Genomic DNA, 23,691 nt, shown 5'->3' on the forward strand with positions numbered 1-23,691 from the left:
AAATTCTTCTCATAGCACACTCCACTACCAATGCCTGTCCTCATTAGCCCAGTCGGAGCAGAAAAGCAGGAAACTAAACCCCATTTTCTTTCATTTCACAAACCATGTGACATAACATACAGACAAGTAGTTTTGCCTAGGATTACCAACGGTCTTTTACGCGAAAGTAAAAGATTACAAGAAAATACAAGTTTGATAATACACCGTTCATAAACTTTAAAGTCATAACTTTATTAATTAGTAGCAAAATGAAATATAATTGCTAGTTGTCTCACCGGAGAGATAGCCACGACAAACTGATAGTGAAACCGACTGTTTACATTCTGTTTTATGATGTCCGCATCATGTCTGTGTGTTGCCTAGTTGGTTTCTAAAGCAAGAACAACCCCACCCACCTCCAAACTCCAAAATAATTGGTAAAATATTATGTTTTAAGTTTTATTAAGATGTTTTAAAAAGGGGCATACGGGTTTACTAAGGTCAACGAAAGTATCGCGCCACGTTATCTATTGTAATTTGACCCGCAACCTCTCCATTTTACAGGTTGTCTCATAGTCACTGTCAATAAACTCTTCGATAACATAAAGATAATATTAATCTTGTCGAATTCTTTTTAACCCATGATATTTACTACAGCGTATGGTCACAGGTACGAATACTTTTTTAATTATTCAAATTTTAACAAAAATTGCTTGGTATGTGGAGGAGGTTATAGTCATTAACAATTTTAGTAGGTTTGTTAGTAAACTATTGGTTTTAGTGACACATACTGTGCCAAACCAAAAGTTTTAGTTTAATTAATACTTCAGTAAAATTGGCAGGATACAAGAAAATTAATTTTAAATAGTATTATGCAACCGCTAGTAAAATGAAATTCGGTCAAATTCAACAGCTTGTAAATTATTTGTCAGGTAAATGCAACAGCTAGTAAAATGGATGTTGTTAAGTGCACCTCTAGCAGTATGATAGTCGGTGAAATATTACCGTAAGCAACATGAACATAGATATGAATTGAGTTAGAATGTTCAAACTTGGTGTGGGTGTTTATTAGGTGAATGCCTTGATGGAGTTCAACGATGGGCATTTTCAGAATAGGATAAGCAGAGATAAGCAATTTGATTGATTGATGCTATGCTTTGGGACACGATAACCTGTTTGACTTACTGTGCTGACGACAGTAGAACACAAACTCGGTTATTTCTCAACACTGACTGCATCTGGGATTAAAGAGGGATGCCATCTCACAAAAGAATCCAACACATAAAACCAATCCAGTAAAACCGACATATTTTGTATAATTAAATAAAAAGGTTAAGGCATTTTTATCATAGGCCATATAAAAGTTCAAAGCAGAAATACATTGAATTCAATCCAATAACTATAAACAGGCATTTTAACACCTTCACCACAAAGATCATAATCGCTGAATTTGTATAATTATTTACATTCACCCATGCATCTTCCAAAATGACACTGATATAATTGGATAGTGTCAAAAGTCGTCAGTATAACTTGAAAAGCAGGTTAAATATATGTCAAGTAGACTATATAAAGGCATAACTGATAAGTTGATAACACTTATACATATAATGATCAGTGCAAATAGTTAAAAAAAATAGTCCTTGAAGTCGTTAAATTGCTGACCAAATCCAATCGAGAAAGGATTGGGGTATATTGTGACAATGGAAAACAAGGCGGAATATGCTATTTCTAAACCCAAGATTTATTCTTCAGATTCAGATTTCAACTAAGACTAATTTGTTTCCAATAATTAGTGATATGGTGTCCCACAAGGATCCACTTTGTACCCTCTATTATTGGTCGACCTTATTTCCACTTTGGTAAATCCTTTTATCTTGATTTATTTTGCCAAAAAGTTGTTGAGACTTTAGTTGTTGATTTATTTAGTTGTTGAGACTACTAGATAATTAATTATCTAGAAATTATATGATTGAATGAAACCGGGTTTAACGTCCCTCGCTTGGTCTAATGAAGGCGGGAGTGGGGGGCTTGTATGTATGTAAGACGTGGATTCGCGTGTATGGTTCTGAGTGACAAGCAATAGGATCACCTGCCAACCTTTGTGGAATCGCTCACACTTTTAAAGGCCCCCAAACAAATTCAGGTACGTTAGTCCTTAATAACCCAGTTCGTGGTGACTAAAATAAATTTTATTTACCCGATAAAATAACACTTCTTTCATTATACAAGATTAAAAGTCGCCAAGAACGCATTGACAATACAATGGCGCTGAGGTTTTTTAAGAATCATTTACCTCTTTTTTTTACAATTTGGTTATTAACATAGTTTATTTGGGGCTTGCTCTACATAAAACACAAATTAAAGAACAAATACTTTAAAGATGCACATCTGCAGCGATCGATGACCTTTTAATATGAATATATATGTAGGATGCATAAAAAAGTCAAATCTTGATCGTTTACATGTACATATTATATTTCATAATATGACTCGGAGGCACCACACCTCCCTTTAACGCAGGCACGTGAACGAAAGCGTCCAATCAGGGGTGGTGACACTAACACACTCAAATCAAATAATTATGACGACCTCCACGGAAACCTTGACATTGAACGAACCTTGAACTTTGGAACTGGATAGCGCGAGATTTGATATTCGTGGTGTTCGCGGAATCTGATATGCTCCCCGGCTGGTCGAATTAGTGCCGAAATATGCAGAGCATTGCGTGAAGGGCTTGATAAGATGTAGGGAGTTAAAGCGAAATCAAGCCTTCCATTGAAGATGGAGGTACCGAGGCGTCTTAACCATAAAGACATAACATATTGATCAGTATATTACGTATATTATTTAGGGAGAGGTGTTCCCCAATCCAATTCACTTATCCTGAACAAATATATTGTTTAAAAGAAATATAATTATGTTTTAAGTGTTCAATTAACTTCTGTCACAAACAGTTATCATTAGTAAAAACTTCTGTCACCAAGACATGAACATACATTTATCATTGGTAAAAGCCAAAGATAGCAATTTCGTTCCTGTCATTTACTAAACTGGATTCAGTGATATTTGATGGCCTATTTCTCCGTGGTGTTCCCCAACCCGTTTGTAAACCGTTTTTAAAATTATTCCAACGAACTTAAAACCTTTCCAATCATCGCCTCATAATTACTACTCACTTTGATTAATTTAAAAATATCCATATTTGATCTCAAAGTGTCTCAACCTTCTTAAGGTCAATGTTACTTTAAAGTGAAACGGCAATGACCGCATTTATTTTTCACACACAAAATGCTATTTAAGGGATTACGTTTATAGTTTGAATGTAGGTTATTGTGTATACGATGTATCATTTGTTTTTCGCACAGAAAATACAAAATTCTATTTAAGAGTTTGAAATACAGTGTATTGTGTGCACAATGTATTATGATAAAATCTCCTTCAAATACTAAATAATACGGAATGCTTCGTCACATCTCAGGGTCAAAATAGTATAAAGATCCATAGAGATAACATGCTATCACGGTGACCTCAATAATTGAGTTTGGTTTAATAGCACTTCACGATCAGGCGATACGTTTCAAGTCAGTAGCTTGAAGCGTATATATGGTATTAGTGTCAGTGGCCTGTGGCACGAAGTAACAGTATATTGTCGCATACATAATATATTATGTCAACTCTTGGGCGATATAATATATTATGTCAACGCTTGGAACTAGGATGGAGGTGACTAGGCATGAACAAAAAACAAGATGGCACCGATAACAATTGTAAAAGATTATATTGTTAATATTAGAAAATAGTAGGCCTATAATCAACCGTCACGTGTGAAATTAAAATTATATAAACCATTTCTGGGATACGTGTGTAAACTTTCTTTCAGCTTTCAGATAGGAACAGCTCGAGCCTAACCCTAACCCTAACCCTAACCCTGCCCTAGCGTCAACACAATATATTATGTCGCCCAAGCGTTGACATAATATATTATGTATGCGACAATATACTGTTACTTCGTGCCACAAGCCACTGACACTAATACCATATATACGCTTCAAGCTACTGACTTGAAACGTGCAGGGTGTCACGATGGTGTTAACGTGAATAAAAACTAAATCGGCCCTCCAGCAACTGCCGCCTCAGGCCTTGGTGGAGCTTAATCCGCCACTGCATAAGGGTCGCCTAACTGACGTCGTGGGGTTGTTACCCTATGTCCCGGCTTGCTCCTACTTCTAAAGGCCCCTAAACATATACAGGTATGTTAGTCCTTAGTGACCTTTGTCCTCTAAAAACATTATGTTTAGGCGATAAAATATCTTTCAGTTTACAAGAATACGTTGTCAATTTAGTTAGTAACAATTTGTCAAAAGGGTCTGGACTTCCACAACATATACAAATATATAAAAAAAAAAATTTAAAGATGCACTTCGTTCACGATGTCTATAGTTTCCATGGCAGTTTAATATGAATAAATATGCAGGATGCATAAAAAAAAGTCATTTACATGTTTAAATGGTATCAAATATGGCCAACATTTGTCATAGAAACGTATTACTTTGACAACTTCGTCTAAAATCTATAATTTCTTGTGCTGTTATGTTTTAAAACCAAAATTTCCACGTTGTACCTTCTATTCGGCTTGAAATCAATAGAGAAATATCTCACATCACCTTTAACGTAAAGATCAAATTATTGTTTACCAATTCAATGTTTGCCGCTTTTTGTGTACATTTGTTATAAACTGACTCAATATTCAGTATGCTGACGAAGTTTTTGAGGAAAGCACCATCATACATGTAAGTACATTTCTTTTGGCTAAGCATTATGTAATGGGATAAGCTATATCTCGAACTCCTATCTGAAAAGTGATATCAGGTTCCCTAGAGAGTGAAAGCATACCCTGCCTTTGTCACATCACGCTTCACTGCTAGTATTTAGTATGGACCGACCATGTAATCTAAGTAAGCAATTAATTAGGATGATTTATTATTCCGCGCCGAACGAAATTAGGGAGAGATATTGAAATGGGCTCCGTCCGTGCGTACGTGCGTCCGTCCGCCCGTCCTTCCGTCCCGATATCACATAAACTGTGTAAGAAATTTTTTTTAAACTTTTTACACACATCAACCTATTACAGTAGTTGTGCCTTTTGCGATCTATGAATTTCTGGGATTTATATTTTTTGTGTTTCCATGGAAACAAATTTAACATAGTTTTTGGTGTACGATTTTCTTTCCGGGGCATATCTCATAAACCATTCAAGATATCTTCATGAAACTTTGTACAAACACCAACCTGTGCTGTACGTTTTGCTAATTAGAAATTTCTCGGATTTAATAACTTTGTTTTATTTTCTGATGTATAAGCTTAATGTTTAACATACAGCAGCTGATTGGGGTAGCCAAATGTTGTTGTGCAAACCTTACAGGGAGTAGCGACCCTGCCTTCCCCAGCTGGCAGCTACTGTGATCAGACTATGAATCTTCTGACTAGTTCCATTGATATTCCAAGAAGTTGTTTTTCTTTATGCCTTCAAAGCAAATGTCAGGGCACGGGATAGTGATGACTAGTCATCTTGTTGATATTATAATTATGTTTGTTTAATTTTAATCTTGGTGAAGATCTACTTCTACCACATGAGCAAGAATGGTATCTTTACTTTACTTTACTCGTTTCTTCAAGTCGTACGACATATCAAATACAATATAAACATGTAATATTAATAAAATACAATGAATCAATATAATATACACATAAATATAATTCTCGTGTAATATTGTTTTTGAGAAAGGCCCCAAATTTACAATAAGCATTATGGAAATCACAAATTTAGATACATGAGTTAAAATACCGTTTACGTAAATATCGAAAATCTGTAATTTTCATTACAAACTTTAAGAATAGAGAACGAGGCTTTACTCCTCTGCTCGGCTGCATAATTTTGTGTCTTAAGAAATTTTCTGTTAAAGTTCAGTAAGATTCTAAGATATTTAAATTCTTCCAATTATCTTTATTTGGTTATTACTAAATTTCCAAGTTTGATTTTTTGATATTTACCCCCCCCCCCCCCATTTCCAAATACAACAATTTTTGTTTTATTAATATTTAATATCAAAGTTTAGTGTGGTTATCATCTCCTTCTTTTTAGTGCAAGTTCATGAATTTTAATTGATTAAACGATGCAACACCTGATTTTTAAGCATCAAGTTGTATAGAACCATCAGCAATTACATATAATTAAACATAAGGGCAGACAGACACCGGGGAGGTAATTTTGGTGGTTGCTTACATAATCTTAAAAATATTACAAGTTGTTGTAGTATTACTGCAATCGTCAATCGCATTTGGCTTTTTGTGTTGTGATTTTTCCTGGGCAAAAAATGGGCTACTACAGTTTAAGGTTCAACGATGGGCCTTTAATTCTTACTGAAGAGGGATAATTGTTAATCACAAATGTCCACAATCTCGTTGGTACTGCAAGATAACATTAAGGCACCTGGTGGAAGTTAAAGGTAAATTACAGAGTACACTAAATATCCTCTGCAATAAAACCTTTGTCGATTCAGATTTTGAAATCTATGGAACATTACCTTGAGGTATTTCGGCCCGTATGCACTTCTTTTTGACCGAAACTTCCGATCTTGCATCAGAGGATAAGCTCTACAGTATTCGTGCTATATCAGCTCTTATTCTACATTAGGAATATAATCTCAATCAAATCATTGTATCATTATGTTAAGATTAACATTATTATACAGTATATTTGTATGGTCATAAAAGATTTTGTGTCGATTCTAAAAATTAAAACAACACCTTTGCCCCCCCACCTCCCCACTTATTGATGATATCCTATTAGACACGTCAGAATACTTTAAGACACTGGTATGGTGACCCACCATAAATAAATATCTCCAAATATCTCGACAATTACACCACAATATTTATATATACACCAAGACTTAAATCAGTTTCGCACATTTATAGTCACTAAATAAACGGTCATGTTGTACTTAATAAGCTATGACCATTTAACCATCCATAAATATTACACTGAAAGATGGTTACGAGTGTCGGCCATAACATTCGGGCACATGTGAATAAAAAAAAGGTTACGTTTCCTTATTTTGAAATTAGTCTCGCTTAACCAGTCTACCGACCATTCTACGTCTGATTGACAAGCCGGGATAATCAAGACTACTTTTTTTTACGAAACATAACAGAAAGGCAACTCAACAATTGTTTTAAGCACCCTGTATTAGTAAAATGAAACTACTGCTAGTATCATGCTCTTGCCTAACGCAAGTATTTCATAGATATTATTTGTACTAAACCAAAAGATGCCACTCCTAACGGTACAGTTAATGATGAAGCAATTTAATAAATAAAACGAACGTAATTTCAAAAGCTGCTGTAATAACCAAAAGCTAAATATTACTGCTATTCAGAATCGTCAACAATAGATTTTTTACGACTGTAATAGTTGATAGTTGGGTAGAAAATTGCACGTGCGATGGCTATTTATAGTCTCATAGACTCTACCGCTGAATATTATAACACTGCGTAGTTAGCGGAAAATTTTGGGTGCACGGGTCACCCTAACTAACACTGGAGATTAAATCAGGTTATAGCAAGTTTTGGTAATTGACAAGGACATGGAAAATGCTATGTTTGTATAACATAAAGGTTTGTTCAAATTCAGTATTATGTCATTCAGAATTAATAATTGTTCAAGTGTTTCTCGCATTTAATGGCGTACATTCTTATAAAGGACTCAAGCATTACGCAATAGCATACTTATTTATTCACGTTCAAGACAAGAACATTACGAACACAACAAGCTTGTAATTGATAGACCGAAACAACAATGTGGTTTAAATACACCCTAGGAGATTCTGGGTGATCGAGACTAAATGCATCCAGGTGTAGTTATGACGATGTGTTGCTAATGTATAGTTTCCCCAATTAAAACGAAAATAAAGTTTTGTCTGATTGTCTGCAGGCTGTTCAATTATCGAAGGCTTTGTAGTCGAGTTTCGACTAGAATATCTCTGGTCCGAATCCGGAATTGTCAGGGATGGCGTCTGTAAGTCTGTCAAGGAAATGCAACCAGTCGTCAGCGTGGGAAGAAAACATGGTCAGCGGGTATACGCAATGACGGTCAAATAAAAGAAACCAAAGACAGTGCACCGTTAAAAATAATTAGATATTTTACACCAATTCGGATGAAAACTAGCTGCCACCTAAATAGGGGTAACCCCTAGCCTTTAGTGGTGTAAACTGATAACACATAACTAGTGTAGAACATTACACCAATTCAGGTGCCATCTAGTTGCCACTTCCAGTAGTGTAACCTGCATGATACACCTCATTCGGTTGAGTGTTGCCCTCAGCCAGTGTAATGTTACACTTAAATAGCTAACACCCGTGGGTGTAGATTAAGCATTACTCCTCAAGAATGTTTTGTAAATTACACTTCCATTTTAATTATTACACCAACGCGGGTGTAATTTGTTCTGTTTGATATCTATTTCAAGCCAACGACTTCTAAGTTCAGAAAACTTGAAATTGACTATTTATAGGCCTCTATGATAATTAGTATAGGGTCGTCGGCTCCGTATCAATTTACAAAGAATATACTGTAAATCTTGAGGACAATTCAATACAGATATCCTTACAACACTTAGCTGAAAAATGTGGTTTATTCAATTATGCACCTTAAATGAATTAAGAATAATTAATTAAGATATAGTACCTGGTAATATTTTGGAACATTTACACGTCTTTAAGTGTATACAAGCTAAAATAATCTATACTTGAGGCGTTATGAAAATTATTAAGATTATTATACATGATAATATTCCGAATGACTTATATTCGTTATGAGTAAACACTCTAAAATAAGTTATGCTTGTGTTACTAATGCAATTAACGCCATATTTTACAAAAAAACAAAACAAAAAAACCCCAAACAAACCAAACAGTTAAATTGAAGTACACAAACACTTTTGTAACTGTATATTATATGCAAATGTTATTTAACACCGACCATCCAAGAAATTGATTAAAACGTCATTATCATGTTATGACCCAGAGATGGTCGACATTGGCACTGGCTTGACACGGCGAACGACCACGCGGAAGTCATTAGGTAATACCCCTGGCCAATTATATGTAATGTCCGTTGTCTTGTAAAGCAATCTGTACTGAACGTTTAATCGGTATACGATGCAATATAGCCAGCTGCATAATCTCTTCGATCATCCTTTGTCTAGAAAGGGATTATAAGCAGGAATCAAAAGGAGATTATTCAGAGAGGAGACTAGGAGTGCCTTGGGTTCAGTACCCATGAATATGAATTACACTTTTACAACCCAATAAACACCAAACTCCTAGCAGTGTTTCGTTTGATTAGAGCTAATCCCACTACTCACTGCTGTAAAGAAAGAAAATTCATGTTCTAAATTATGACTGACCAATAGCTAATTGCGTAACAATACCAAACAGAGCTCCAAATTGGACTAAATATGTTTACGATTTTATTATGCCCGATTAACCAGTGCATAGCAGAATATTGCAGAAAAACTAATTGTGTGACAAACAAGGCTATCAACTGTCAACACGGATGTGATATAAACAATATTTTTTTGAGACGAACAACACTTTCATCGTTTTTAATACCTTAAATCACTGTCCAAAGTATTAGGGAAGTCCCCTGATTAAAAGAAGGGCTGTCATGTTGCTGTGCTTGGGGATAGATTTGATAGAACGGAAAGAATAGAGACACACCCTCAAAAGCAAGTATCGGAAGCTAATCCAGCAATGGCCAAAGAGGGATTTCTCGGGCCATTGCTTCAGTAATATGATAAACACTGTACAATTAACACTGTACTAGGATTTATTCCCCAATAATAGTTACATCTTTTAGTGTAAATGCAGTATAACACTGGTAGTGGTGTAGCTTATCAAAACCACCCCGCAATTACCCTTATTCGGGTGTTCAGTAGTAATCATGGATATCGGTTACACTTGTTAGGTGTAGCTCTTTTAGTTGGTTACCCTTGCAAAAGTGTTACATTTTAAAAACGCTAGATGTGGTGTAAAGTTTACACTTTATTAACACTGCTTATAGTTTTTAATTACACCCAGTTTGAACAGCGTGGAAAAGCCGCTTTCATGACAAAGCCCTCCTCTGTAGCATTACACATTTGACTATAGAAATATGTCAGTCTCAAACAGCTGTGTTAAGTTGTCAGTCGTAAAAAATAAAACTAACGCCAGTGAATGGGTGTTTTCTTTAAATTTTCAGACAGAATAATCATGAGGATATTGGTATATATAATTCTATCGGTGTTGACAGCACAAGAAGTCAAGTCCAAAGACTATACATTCCAGATGGGCACAGATGGCGCGTTTACTGTATGGATTAACAATGTCAAGGTATAAAATTGTTGTACAAAATACTGTAGCGACTAGATGTGCACATATCAATTTTGTTTTGGGTGAGTGGGTGGGGGGTGTTTAGCAAAAATGAGACAGACTGACGCACATGCATGTAATACGAGTAACGCAGCCACGAGCCGAGCTTTCTAGCGGGGTACCGCAGCATGCCCCCCCCCACCCACACACACACATTTACCCCCCTGGTAGCGACAAATCTGATTAAAATACAGATCTATATTTCGTTTCGTTTAAGTATGATTAACTCTAATCTGATTAAAATGCAAGTAAAACAACATTTTGAATTATACAAAGCGAAACGAAACAGGATCTGTGTTTTTAACTCGTAATTTAAAGGTTACACCTTAAGGTGCAGGACTTGATCAGTGACGTAAGAATGCGTGGTCTCACTCGATACAGGAACACAACGGTACCAAATTCCCTCACTTTTCTGTGCCATTTCCAATCAATGCTCTGTGTATGTCACATATAATTAATTTACGGGAAAGTTACAGAAGGGCACGAAGACATATAAGTGATGTGTTGAAATTGTTGGATCTTTGAATTTTTACAAATACATTAATAACGTATCGATGCAGGTGATTGATCATACCAAAGAGAAGCCCTTTCTATATGCTGGTCGAGGAACAACAGATTTTGAGGAAGACCGGGGAAATTTTGACATTCGGGATTATGTATTACAACGTCTGGATCTTAAACTAATATCAAGGACTGAACCTACAGATGGTGATGATTTAACAATGGCATTCGATAATACGTCGGTAAGTAAAGAAATCTCAGATTCATGACAGTTCTAATAACAAATGCACTTTTGATTCTTATCTGCATTGGATTTCCAGAATATTTGTCGATAAAGATGTTTTTTTCTGGCTGGAATTCAGAGAATCTCTCAACGAGATAGCTGATGAGTTATATGAGAATATTGTATTATAACATACCACCACTGGTATTGGTAGTCGTAGAAAGGTAATTATTTATCTGACACAAGTCTAAGCAATGTTTTCAATTTAAATGTAATTGCAGTCACCTCTAGTAGTAAAACTGCGTTCTGAAGAAGATCATTCGTTAACGATTGATATATCTGATATCGAGAATGCTGGTTATGATAGAGTTTGGATTCGTATAGCCGCTGATAAAGATGAGGAGGTGTATGGTGGTGGTGAACAGTTTTCTTACCTTAATCTCAGAGGTCGTCCATATCCTATCTGGACTAGAGAACAAGGTGAGTATTTCGATCCACCCAAAACCCAAACTCTTCCGCCATCACCAAATAATAGTTGTCCTGCCGTTGAATGCACACACATTAAATCAAAAAATGTGTTTATAGATTTTGATCCATATAGACGGGCTAGTGTTATACAATGGGGGATATGAAACTCGATTATGTCACCTTTTGGTCATAAAAGCGGCATTCATTGAATATCTTTATCATGTAAGCAATGACATCTGGAGGGGTTATCAATTTAATATCACTCCTACCTAGATGGTCGGCCATTACCAGATGGTGTTATCGTTGACACCATTTGTCAGTTAGATCACATCACCAACACCGAATGACTAATGTTTATAGCTAATCGGAACATAGTAATTTTTGGGGTTGGGCATCTACCAGTTCAAGAGATTAAAAGACGGGAACCAAATAAGGTTCATCAATAGGGGATTGGGATGGCCTAGTTGTTTAGAGTTTCGCGCTTCGAGCGCTAGCTGACCGGTCACCTCTAGTTTTTCTTCGTGATGTCGATCCCTGTCGTGGGATTGCTCCCAGTACTTCGGTTTCATTCTACAGGGAAGACCCCTGCGCATGCGCTAAGGTAATAAAAATAATAATTTTCTGTAACATCACCTTCGGTGGAAGCGGTCTTAAAAACCAAGAACAACATAGATTCACCAATCCAGGCCAAACCCCCAAGTTAGCACTAGGGCTCCCTCAAGACAAGTCATTAACTAAGGAATCATTAACTATGAAGTCATTATATGTTTGGAAGAATAATAAAAGTATTATATGGAGTTAAACAGAGTTGTGTCTTGAAGAACCAATAGTGTAACATCAAATTAAAGACAAGATGTCTGTGCTAATATTAATCTGATATTGCCAATATTTAATGTATGTTATCGCACTTAAAACCCTCTAGAATATATATATCTTTTTCTGATATCCTTCAATTTATGTTTTGTAACGCAATATGTGTCAAATAGAAAGTTCCTTGTTATCCACAGATTCATTTTTTCTGCATTAGATTTATTAAATGAGCTATTATTACGAGAATTATTGTTTTAGAAGTAGATACCTTAATCCCTGCTTTCGTGTGTTGTCGATGTGTAATTATTGTATATTTAACGTATTTCTAGGTGTTGGCAGGAATCAGAGTACTCTCGTAACTTTCATGGCCAATCAGATGCAGCACAGTGGTGGCGATTATCATACCACTTATTTCCCACAACCGACCTTTTACAGCCGTAAAAAATATTATTTTCATCATGGTTCTTCCAACTACGCTGTGTTAGATTTTAGTAGAGATGATGCCCATGAAGTTTTCATTCTGGGTCAGCCTGGTAGGATATATATAAATAGGGGTAACAGTTTTACGGATCTGGTACAGAAATTAACGACCTTATTGGGAAGAATGCCAGAATTACCTAACTGGATTTATGACGGAGCAATCATTGGCGTGCAAGGTGGCTCTCAAAAGGTAGAGTCTGCTTAAATCATGTCACGCTACGGATCTTGTTTTAACAATTCCACTATGATATAAGGATGAGGGGTGTGGTGGACCGGGTGAAATATCATGCGAGTCGAAAAAGGTGAAAGTGGTTCATGGTTTGTAACATGTTCATGATTAAGCTCGTGGAAGATAACATATTTCCCAATCTCAGTTCTAGATTCTGTTGGAAATTATATTTATGGACTTCAGAATCTTTCCTAAATTAAAGCAATCCGAATACCCAACTGACTAAAAAGCGAGTCATCTAGAAAGACAGCATACCTGTACAGATCGCATGACAATATGCCTTTTAATGTTGTATATACCGTGAAGTGATGTCAAATGGTAAGGTTTTCGACCTTTTGTTCTCTCTATAATTTATATTCTGGTTTCCGATCATCTTAACATGTAAGAATTACCCTTCTTAGAAATAAGTAATTTTAATTATTTAACTTAACTGTTAAATGGTATTTTCTTAGATGGCAGAATATATAGACTATTGTGATCAGTACAAAATCAACTTGGCCGGGGTCTGGATTCAGGATTGGGCAGGCACGAAAAAAACCTCGTTTGGTAAACGTTTATTCTGGAATTGGAGATGGAATGATACTTTATATCCTGGTGGGTATTGCTATTTTAATTAGTTTGCTCCAATACTTTATGGTGTTGAAAAATGTCAATCTGGAATTTGAACCGCCGCTAGATATGATATTGGGTGACACATTACGATGTGTTGTCATTTAACTATGAGATATAGCACTGCTACCCACCTTAACCGCTGTTCTTGATGATTCTGGTAGAAAACATACACTTAACACGAATTCCATTCTCCTGGAGAATCCAACACATTTTATGCGTCAATCTTCATCTTTACTTTACAAATTCGCTTACTTATATTTTCCAGGGTTAAATGAGACCATCCTTACTTTGAAAGAAAGGGGAATCAAGGTTTTAGCTTACATTAATCCTTACCTCAATCAGGATGGAGATATCTTTAAGATAGCCGATGCAAGGGGATATTTTATGAAGAATAAGACGGGGCAGACATTTATTAAAGATTTTGGAGAGTTCCATTGTGGAACTATAGATCTTACCAATCCTGAAGCTTATGATTGGTATAAAAATGGTAAATATCTTATACGTATCAGTCTCCAAATTGTTTTATATATAGACAATATAAATCATCGAATTTTATTCTCTAAGACAAATTCTTAAAAAAAAATAAGATGTATTAGATCTAGGGGTCGATTTCATTTGACTTTAAATGTCGTTCACAACTTTGCGTCCATAGATACAGCGTTTGTTGAATACATGTATAACCGATTGTGTGTTCCTGTGCTAATCCAATAAGCAAATTATTAAGAAAATATCAGAGCGTTATAGTATTTGTCCTATAATATCACATGATATAACCCTAATTCTAAACTTATTTTGACCTAAATCAAAGAGAGATTTCTCTTTGTGTTGTGTTTTAGTCTACTTTTATTTGCTGAGTTATCCACAAAAAAATGATTAATTCTGGGGATTTTTATCAAAATGTGAAATATCTAATTTATTTTTCTAAATATTGTCATCGTCGTCTAGAAGTAGTCAAGAAGAACATGATAGATTTAGGACTGGGTGGATGGATGGCTGACTTCGGAGAATATCTTCCTATAGATGGGTACTTTTACAATAATAAATCAGCACAGATGGTTCATAACGAATGGCCAGTATTGTGGGCGAAGCTTAACCGAGAAGCTGTTGAAGAAACTGATAATCTGGGTAAAATAGTGTACTGGATGCGAGCTGGTTTCACAGGTATAGTAAACTATATCTCCGTCACTCTATATCCGAGCACTCCCCATCGTTTAAAAATTTTGTTTCCGTGTCATGAACTCGTATCCGGATTATTTCTAGATTCTGATTCTGATTTTCAATTCGAAATACAAAATACTAGGAAAATAAAAATGAAATGGGGTTTAACGTCCTATATACTGTTCTGCTCTGACTGGGCTAATGAAAATGGGTGTACGCCGTACAGTGAGTGATGAGGGACTATGATATCGAATGCCAACTGCCAAGGGATTTTTACGTGAAAGGGACCTCGGTTTTTCGTTTCATCTGAATGACTATACAGCTCTCCTTGTCAGGCCCTCCATCCTGCACCACTGACAAGGGGGAAACCACGGAAATTCCCGATGAACTTTCTTGGCCAATGCAGGGATCGAACACCGTAGCTCCCGATAGTACTAGGATCTGAATGAATTTGCACGACTACGTTTCGGGATATGATGTGAAAATATATACTAACCCTTGAACGACCTATATAGGCACCTATATAAATATATATCAACGGGGGGGTTGGATGGCCGAATGGTTAGCACGTGCGCGCTGTATCATAAGGCCTGTCATCTGTCATTGAGTCAACTGGCGGAGTTTCGACATCGCGTTTGTACGTGACAAGGAGTAGGGTCGCCTCGTGGGTTTTCTCCGGGTCCTAAAGACCCCTACACCTACACGGAAGCGAATGATTTAAATAAAATAGAACCATATGTTAGTCCCGAAATAACCTAGTTTATGTCGAGTGGAGTGGACGTTAAACCCCATTTCTCTCTCTCTCTCTCTCTCTCTCTCTCACTGTTTTACAGACACTACCTTATAGACATAGAAAGTATTAATACATCATTAGCCCATCTTGCTCTCGTCTTCTTCATTACTTACTTTCAAGGTTTCGCAATAATTTTGAACATTATGAACACAAAGAAAAATATGATGAAAAATGTTGATAATAATTCCCATGTGATAATTATATTCAATAACTAAAACAACTATTTTTACTTTAACAATATGATTACAGGTACAGGAAACTACAGTACTTTAATGTGGGCTGGCGATCAGGATGTAGACTTTACCTATGCTGATGGACTCGCCTCTACTATACCTTCAGCTTTAAACATGGGTCTTAGTGGTGTTGGCATTACCCATTTTGATATAGGGGGATACACGACCTTTGCTCCCAAATTAGTTAGAAGTGCAGAACTATTATTACGATCAGCAGAGGCAGCAGCATTTGGACCAGTGTTCAGATCTCATGAAGGTAAATTGCCGTATTACAGGCAATGGATATAGAGCTTCAGATTATGTCTTTGTACTATGGCATTAAGACCGTCTGTTATTTTATAGAAGCGTAATATTAATTATTTCACCTAATGACCAATTCTCATGTGTAAAACTATTGGGAGGGGTCCGATTATTAACCTGAAACAAAAACCGACTGAATTATAGTCACTTGAGTATAAGGTCGGCCTCAACCGCTGGTATTTCGGGTAGAACCGGAGTGCCAAAAACACAGTAGAGCTTTGAGCAGGTTTATGACAGATCATTTAAAGAATTCCACAAATCTTGGATTTCAGTAGTATTCTTTTTTTTTTGTATATAGGTAACCAACCTACAGCTAATGTCCAGTTCTATTCTTCACACGAAGTATCCATGAAGTACGCTCGTCTATGTAACATGTTTATCATGTTGAAGAATTATTCTGTACACGTCATCAAGACCACGGCTGATACTGGCATACCAGCACAAAGACCGCTATTCATGCAATTTCAAGATGACCCTGGTTCGTATGACGCCACATACCAGTTCATGTATGGCGATGACCTGTTAGTAGCGCCAGTATTTAAGTCGGGTGTTACCGCTTGGAATGTCTACTTGCCCAACGACACAGTCGCTAATGCCAAATGGGTAAACATCTGGAACCCAGAAGAAATGTATGAGGGTCCAATGAATGTACAGGTTGCTGCACCTTTGGGTAAAACACCAGTATTTTACCGATCTACGTCTATGTACGCGGACATTTTTAAACAGATTGGAAGCACACCATTGATTGTTGTTCCAACTGATACTCCACATCCAAATCCAACTGGCTCCATGAATTTCATAACGGCTTCCATAATAACCTGCTTGCTAGCGTCTTTAATATGTATCATATTTTCTTGGGTTTAAAGTACCACGTAATTTGTTGCATTTTAGTTCGTTTTTTCTGCAACTTACGGCCAGTCCTAATTTTTGAAGGATCAGTTGTTAATATACAAAATAAGCAAGACCCGATTTGTGGTTCGGAACTTAGACGTATGAGATTCTCTTTATCTGTACATTCTGCACATACATGTACATACATGGATATTCGTTGTGTTTAGGTTTTTCTCCTACAAATTATTTTCCTAAGTTTTTCTTTTCGAAAATAGTGACTATAGAATAAGAATTCTCAGTCTCAGTATTAGAGACTGATATTAAATTAAAGGAATTACTATTTCTTTTATGTTACTTATTTCATGTTTGAACTTCATACACTGTTAACTAGTTTATTTGTGCTCAGATTTGTTCTGCTTTGTCTATTAAGGCGGGTGTTTTTTGGTTATTAGGAAGTGTAATCTAGATTACTTTCAAATTACTTGTAAATATGTTGACGTATTTTATATATCGTAATATTCTTGTAAATATTTTATAAATAAAAGGCTGTGCCGTGTTATGATTTGTGGATCTTTGAAATTCAATAAGTAAACAAATTCAATAATTTTTAACCACTGATTTGTAACGTTCGATAATTGGATATCTGCTGATGACATTGATGTTTCTACTGAGAGATACAGTAATCTCGCGGATATCGTCCACCTTTGACATTGGTACACCAGTTACTTTAACATCTTCCCTGGTAAAATCCACAGCTCGTTAAATTTGTATTTATGGTTTCCTCTTTATTTTATACTCAAATGAAATTAAATATTCCCTCGGTTTAGCCTACGGATATTTCAGTAGATAGATGCCAGTGGGAATCGAGCATAAACAATTTTGTTTTATACAGCAATGTTTTATTATCGATAATGGGTGTTGTTCACATACATAATCGACCTCCGGGGAATCAATATAAGTTATTGTTCCTAGACAATTTTACAGACACCTGGAATTTGTTTTGTGATCAGATTAAATAGCATGTATATATGATGTAAGTAAACGTCGGTTCAAAATCCCATAAAATTAAGCATATTCAAAATTAAAGGGACTCGTAAACACTAATCCCATAAAATTAAACATACATTATGCAAGAGCTACATCTGTCAATTGCAGGTCTTTCTTTAGGCCTGAAATATTATCTATATTATTAATTAGACATTAATTAACTTATCCAGACCATAATCAACTCTAGATGGCATCGCTAGCCTGCGATCTTAAGTGGATTGTGACCCGATTTACTGCATAACTTTCATTCTCGATTAAACGGTTAAATGGATAATCGAGACTATGCTGTTTATCGTTCTGACTTTAGTAATGATGACCGAGGCTAGGCAGAAATAGCGTTCGCTTAGTTCTCGGTTCATAGTGGATCAATTTGAATGAAATTTTCAGCAAATTGCCTTTACGTTATCTTGTTTTTAATTATTATAGTGAGAACTGCCAACTTGTTATCGAATCTCCCATAATGTATCTTTAAGCATATTTAAAATCAAAGGGAGTCGTGCACACTGATCAGCAGTGAATATTCGCTAGGTCGCTACAATCATTGATAGGGATGACATCGGTGCGGCTTAATGAGCCCACAATATTTTTACAGAGTTATTGTGACACTACGGTGTTTTTAAACAGATGAATTAACTCTGGCCTCCACGTTGTGTATAAACTATTTCCAAGGATCAATTGACTCTGGAACACCGCGTTGTTAAAATTGTGTTTATATATCAAATACAGGAAACTACAACATCTATGACAGTACATTAGGAGTTCTTATCTACAGTCTGAGTTTAAAAAGACTAGCACTCAGACCTAACGGCTGAAACACTACACACTGTCTCTATCCCAGCCTCTAAGCCAGAAATTTGAAATGAAATGAAATGAAATGGGGTTTAACGTCCTAATGTTCTGCTCCTAACCTGGGCTAATGAAGACGGGCATACGCCATACAGTGTGCTATGAGGGAAATTTTGCCCGGGCAGCGGCGCTACGGCCTACTCTTATATCGAATTCCTACTGCCAAGGGATATTTTACGTGCACGCCAATCTGTACACGGGACCTCGGTTTTTCGTCCCATCCGAGCGACTAGACAGCTGTCCTTGTCAGGCCCTCCATCCTGCATCACTGACAAGGGGAAACCACGCCGGAAAATCTAAATGAAGATTCTCGGCCAATGCAGGGATCGAACACCCGACCTCCAGGCTAGAGAGCCAGCGTCTTACCCACTTAGCCACGTGATCCCCCTGCCAGAAATTTAACCCCGCTCTTTCTTATATAGAAATTATAGATGTGTCAGCTATTAGGGCGGGACAATTACCATTTTTGGGTAAGTGTTTCGTATGGGCACCGCTTTACGTCAACATTATTCTATTTAATTGGACTAATCTGTGCATGAGATGATTAGACGTTAGTACCCTACTTTCAGCAATTGATCATGGCAGAAAAGTCTAAGAAACTTGATTCTTACAAAATACCTACTTAGTCTATTTCTCGTTGTCACCCATTTGCTTAACCACTATATTAAACAGAGCACCTTTCCCAGAACTAAAATAACCCCATTGAAGTATTACAGTATTAAAAGACTTTCGTAATACCTCTGTGAAACAGATTGGGCCACGTGGTGTAACAAACGTCAGTTGACTTAGTTTCGGAGTATTTTATTAAAAAATTAACAAAATAGACCAATATAAAAAATCAAACCATTATCGCAATCTTTTAACTGGCTTCTAACAATTAAACTATCAAATGATGAAAACTGCTTAGCGTCTCACGTGAAAGGGGACCAACCCTAATCCATCGAGAAAGCAGATTGTACAAATCTTTCAAATTTCAACATTATTTCCATACACAAGTATTTACATTTATTGATAAACATTATATATCATGTTTTATTTACAATTTACATAAATTATTATTACTTAATCAAATAATATACATACACGAATATATGTTCTGAGACTTAATAAGATATACAGCAGTAAAGACATCCTTGGCGAGTCGACAATTCAGGCCAATTTAACCGCGCTGAGTCAAACATACAGAGTACCAAATAGACGACGACATAGACATGAACATCCGCGTTCGCCACAAGCTTTGATGAAGGTGAATAAAATAAATCAAGGACAATTTTTCTGGGACTCATTTCCTATGCCATATCCAGTATATTTTGTACAAAATCTCTGGCTTACAAAGCTCTGGTTTTGTGTATGTTACAGGCCTGAAAGTTGAAAGTGGGTTGTATGGAATGTTGAGTATGTGTGGCCAAGACTCAAATAAGATAAAACAAAGACCATATCGGAGATCGAAGCTATGCGCAACAATTTTCGTATGTTTACACATGCATCTTTATACCAGACGAATGTTTCCGATCATTCTTCATTCACATAACTCAAAATATTTAACGTTAAAATTTCGTATTACAGCAATACTAGAGCTTACTATTGCCGATCGTATTGAAGTAAAAACCTTTTCATGTTCTAGCTTTAAATAATTCGGACAGGGAATAGGGTAATAGCTTTGAACAGAGGATGATGCTGACATGTAAATGTAAATGGACAACTGGTGGTGGTGATCAGTACTGACTACAATAAGTTAAAAGATTTATAAAAGATATAAGAAAACAAAATACAAGAAAATAATGCTGGTGAATTTTGAATCCAATGGTTTTGAAGCAGAAATGGGCCCATTACAGAAGTTTGAATTACATACTGATACACACATCATTTTTCCAGATTCGGCGTTATATGAACAGATGGTTGTATTATCTGCATGAAGATATTTTAGACGTCCTGTAAGTTTGTCATCACTAGTAAACGTTTTAAAGTCAATGCAATCTCGTATCAAACTCTGAACAACACCTGAAAATATGTTTTATATACGTATATAGCGTAATAAGTCCAAAATATATCATATACAGGTTAATTAAACATACATTATGCAAGAGCCTGAAATGTTATCTAAACTATCCAGACAATAATCACCTCTCGATGTCATCGCTAACCTGCGATATTTACCGGATTAGGGTCCGATCTGCTGCTCAACGCTCATTCGTGATTAAATAAAGAAATGGAGACTGTTTTTTTATCGTAGGGGCCTGTCGACTTTAGTAATGATGATCGAGGCTAGGCCCAAAATTCAATCGCTAAATTCTCGGTTCTGATCGGATCAATTTGACTGAAATGTTCAACAAATTCCCTTTACAGTATCTAGTTTTAACTCTTATAGTGAGAACTGTCAGCTTTTTATCTAATCTCCCTTAATGTATCTTTAATACAGGGCATCAAACACTGTCTGACTTTGTCGTAGATAGCTTAGCGCGTGGACCGTCCATTCATCGACATGCAAGTGCAGGCTAAGTATAATAATGGTGGTATGATTTTATTTGTAGATTGGTCCATTGCGTGTGTAGGGTCGCATTTGCCGAGGACATTTACCATAAAATGAAACGAAATGAAATGAAATGGAGTTTAACGTCCTACTTTTCTGCTCCTAACCTGGGCTAATGAAGACGGGCATACGCCATACAGTGTGCTATGAGGGAAATTTTGCCCGGACAGCGGCACTACGGCCTACTCTTATATCGAATTCCAACTGCCAAGGGATCTTTTACGTGCACGCCAATGTGTACACGGGACCTCGGTTTTTCGTCCCATCCGAACGACTAGACAGCTTTCCTTGTCAGCCCCTCCGTCCTGCATCACTGACAAGGGAGAACCACGCCGGAAAATCTGGATGAACTTTCTCGGCCAATGCAGGGATCGAACACCCGACCTCCAGGCTAGCGAGCTAGCGTCTTACCCACTTAGCCACGTGATCCCCCATTTACCATAAACACAGATAGTATATAGGTTCTCTTTTAAAAGGGGGGGGGGGTATCTACGACTCGAAAGATATTACATATTCTAATGATGATCTCTATTGACCATTAATAATAACACTCGAAGAAAGAGAGAGATAACGTCCACTCGGTCGCTTGCGCATTGGAGTAATTAGCAGTGGGAAGAAATCGGAGGAGTCGGATGAAATTCATGGGGTTGAACTGGCGACCCTTCTTATTAGGTACAAACGGGGAATCAAAACCATGTCTCTTGATTTGATGACATACCTTCTGATCCAACGCGCACGCGTTAACAATTCGGGCACCCAACCACCCCCAAATTGCTCTTGAAAACAAAGCGCCTTTATACGTGTACACATGTATTAAAGACAGATATGAGATTAGATAATTTTAATCTTTCTAATACAACCACGAAACGACAAGATCCTCACTCTAAATCTGAATTGATTATGTCAGTAAACAGTGTTGTATGATAAAAAGGACAGCTTTTTGGCCATCTAAATGGTGTCCCGTTCCTAACGGTTCCTTTCATGTGTCACCGCTGTAAAGAAAAGAAGAAAACTTTGCGAAATCAGGTCATACACATTATTGTGAAAAGATTTAAAGTAAAGCTATTGGATTAGATTCCGTATAAATGTACGAAGACTCATACCTCCTTGCAAAACTCTTTGAATCATACAAACTGTTTCATTATATTTCTCATTATTAGTATAACAACGTCTGGATAGTTTGCTATCATTATTTGAAGCCGATTCTTGTAGTTGAAAAGTATCCGAACAATCTGGATGTGCTCCCGTATCAAAACATGAATAACATGTTAAATTTGTTGATTCACCATCTGAAAATAGGAGTTTGAGTTCAAATATGAACATGTCTTTATAAGAACAATACTCAAGCTTTCAACATCGATTTTGTTCTTTCTATTTTTTTATTCCCCCCCCCCCCTCAAGTTTCCAAAGGATAAAATAAACATCCATGATGGTGTAGATAGTTAACGTTATACTTGATAGTGGTACTAACTGATATTTCACATAAATTATCATTTAATCTAAGTAATATAAAAAATGAAACTCCACTGCCCTTTAACTTGCGAAAGTATGAAAGAAAAATTTTCAGAGCCTTCGATATAACATGGATTTACATTGTTTTAAGTCTATAACATTTTAGATTAAAAATCTTACCGCAGTATATCGTGATCATGAAAAGCAGTACAATTATTTTGTCAACCATTTTGAATGTAATGATTGTCTAATGATACTTTATCAGTCTCTACAGCTACCTGGTTCATTGTGGGGTCACCGTGAGTTATCAATAAAACATTTATCTTTTTATAAATAACGTTATCAACCGAGGTATTTCATAACAACAAGTGAAATACAATTCTAACAGAACGCAATTTAAACAATGCAGATTTCTTTACCCAAATCCACCCAAAACACCATATTGTTTCAACTCTTATCACAATAATTATATCGATTTTGAAATTCCAAATTGTCATTTTTGATTTAAAATTGTAATATGTGTTGAAATAATGGTGGTTTTGGGTAGATTTCCAAATCCAGCTACAAGATTTATTTTTCTAAATTTTATTGATTGTAATAGTAAAAATTAATATATTATAAATCAATTAAACGTCAGATGCAATTCTGGCATCCCTTCTGATCATTTTTAAATATTCGCTGGCCACCAATTTAAAGAGGGCTTTCGCATTATCGCGGGTTTGACAG

At 36.3% G+C, this 23,691-nt stretch overlaps 1 protein-coding gene across 3 annotated transcripts; it reads left to right on the forward strand.

The window, feature by feature from the left end:
• Nucleotides 1-634: 634 nt before the first annotated feature.
• Nucleotides 635-17,649, forward strand: LOC126828226 (sulfoquinovosidase). Of its 3 annotated transcripts, none has more exons than XM_050557874.2 (10): nucleotides 635-649; nucleotides 10,283-10,413; nucleotides 11,013-11,195; nucleotides 11,458-11,656; nucleotides 12,784-13,124; nucleotides 13,616-13,757; nucleotides 14,041-14,262; nucleotides 14,721-14,936; nucleotides 15,976-16,215; nucleotides 16,558-17,649. In XM_050557874.2, the coding sequence occupies exons 1-10, from the start codon at nucleotides 640-642 to the stop codon at nucleotides 17,121-17,123; spliced, it is 2,250 nt and encodes a 749-aa protein (XP_050413831.1). In that variant the 5' UTR covers nucleotides 635-639; the 3' UTR covers nucleotides 17,124-17,649. The 3 variants fall into 3 exon arrangements, with proteins under 3 accessions (XP_050413831.1, XP_050413832.1, XP_055958505.1); XM_050557875.1 differs by lacking the exon at nucleotides 635-649 and adding an exon at nucleotides 7,522-7,659; XM_056102530.1 differs by lacking the exon at nucleotides 635-649 and adding an exon at nucleotides 9,597-9,774 and having other exon boundaries at nucleotides 10,287-10,413.
• The last annotated feature ends 6,042 nt before the right edge of the window (nucleotides 17,650-23,691 follow it).

Source organism: Patella vulgata, chromosome 7 (genome assembly GCF_932274485.2).
Source record: "Patella vulgata chromosome 7, xgPatVulg1.2, whole genome shotgun sequence".
Lineage (NCBI taxonomy): Eukaryota > Metazoa > Mollusca > Gastropoda > Patellidae > Patella > Patella vulgata.

Excerpts from the sequence above, each read along its gene's own strand:
- LOC126828226 (XM_050557874.2), top strand. Across the intron at positions 11,657-12,783 it reads TATCTGGACTAGAGAACAAG|GTGTTGGCAGGAATCAGAGT; the intron begins GTGAGTATTTCG and ends ACGTATTTCTAG. Across the intron at positions 13,758-14,040 it reads GAATGATACTTTATATCCTG|GGTTAAATGAGACCATCCTT; the intron begins GTGGGTATTGCT and ends TATATTTTCCAG.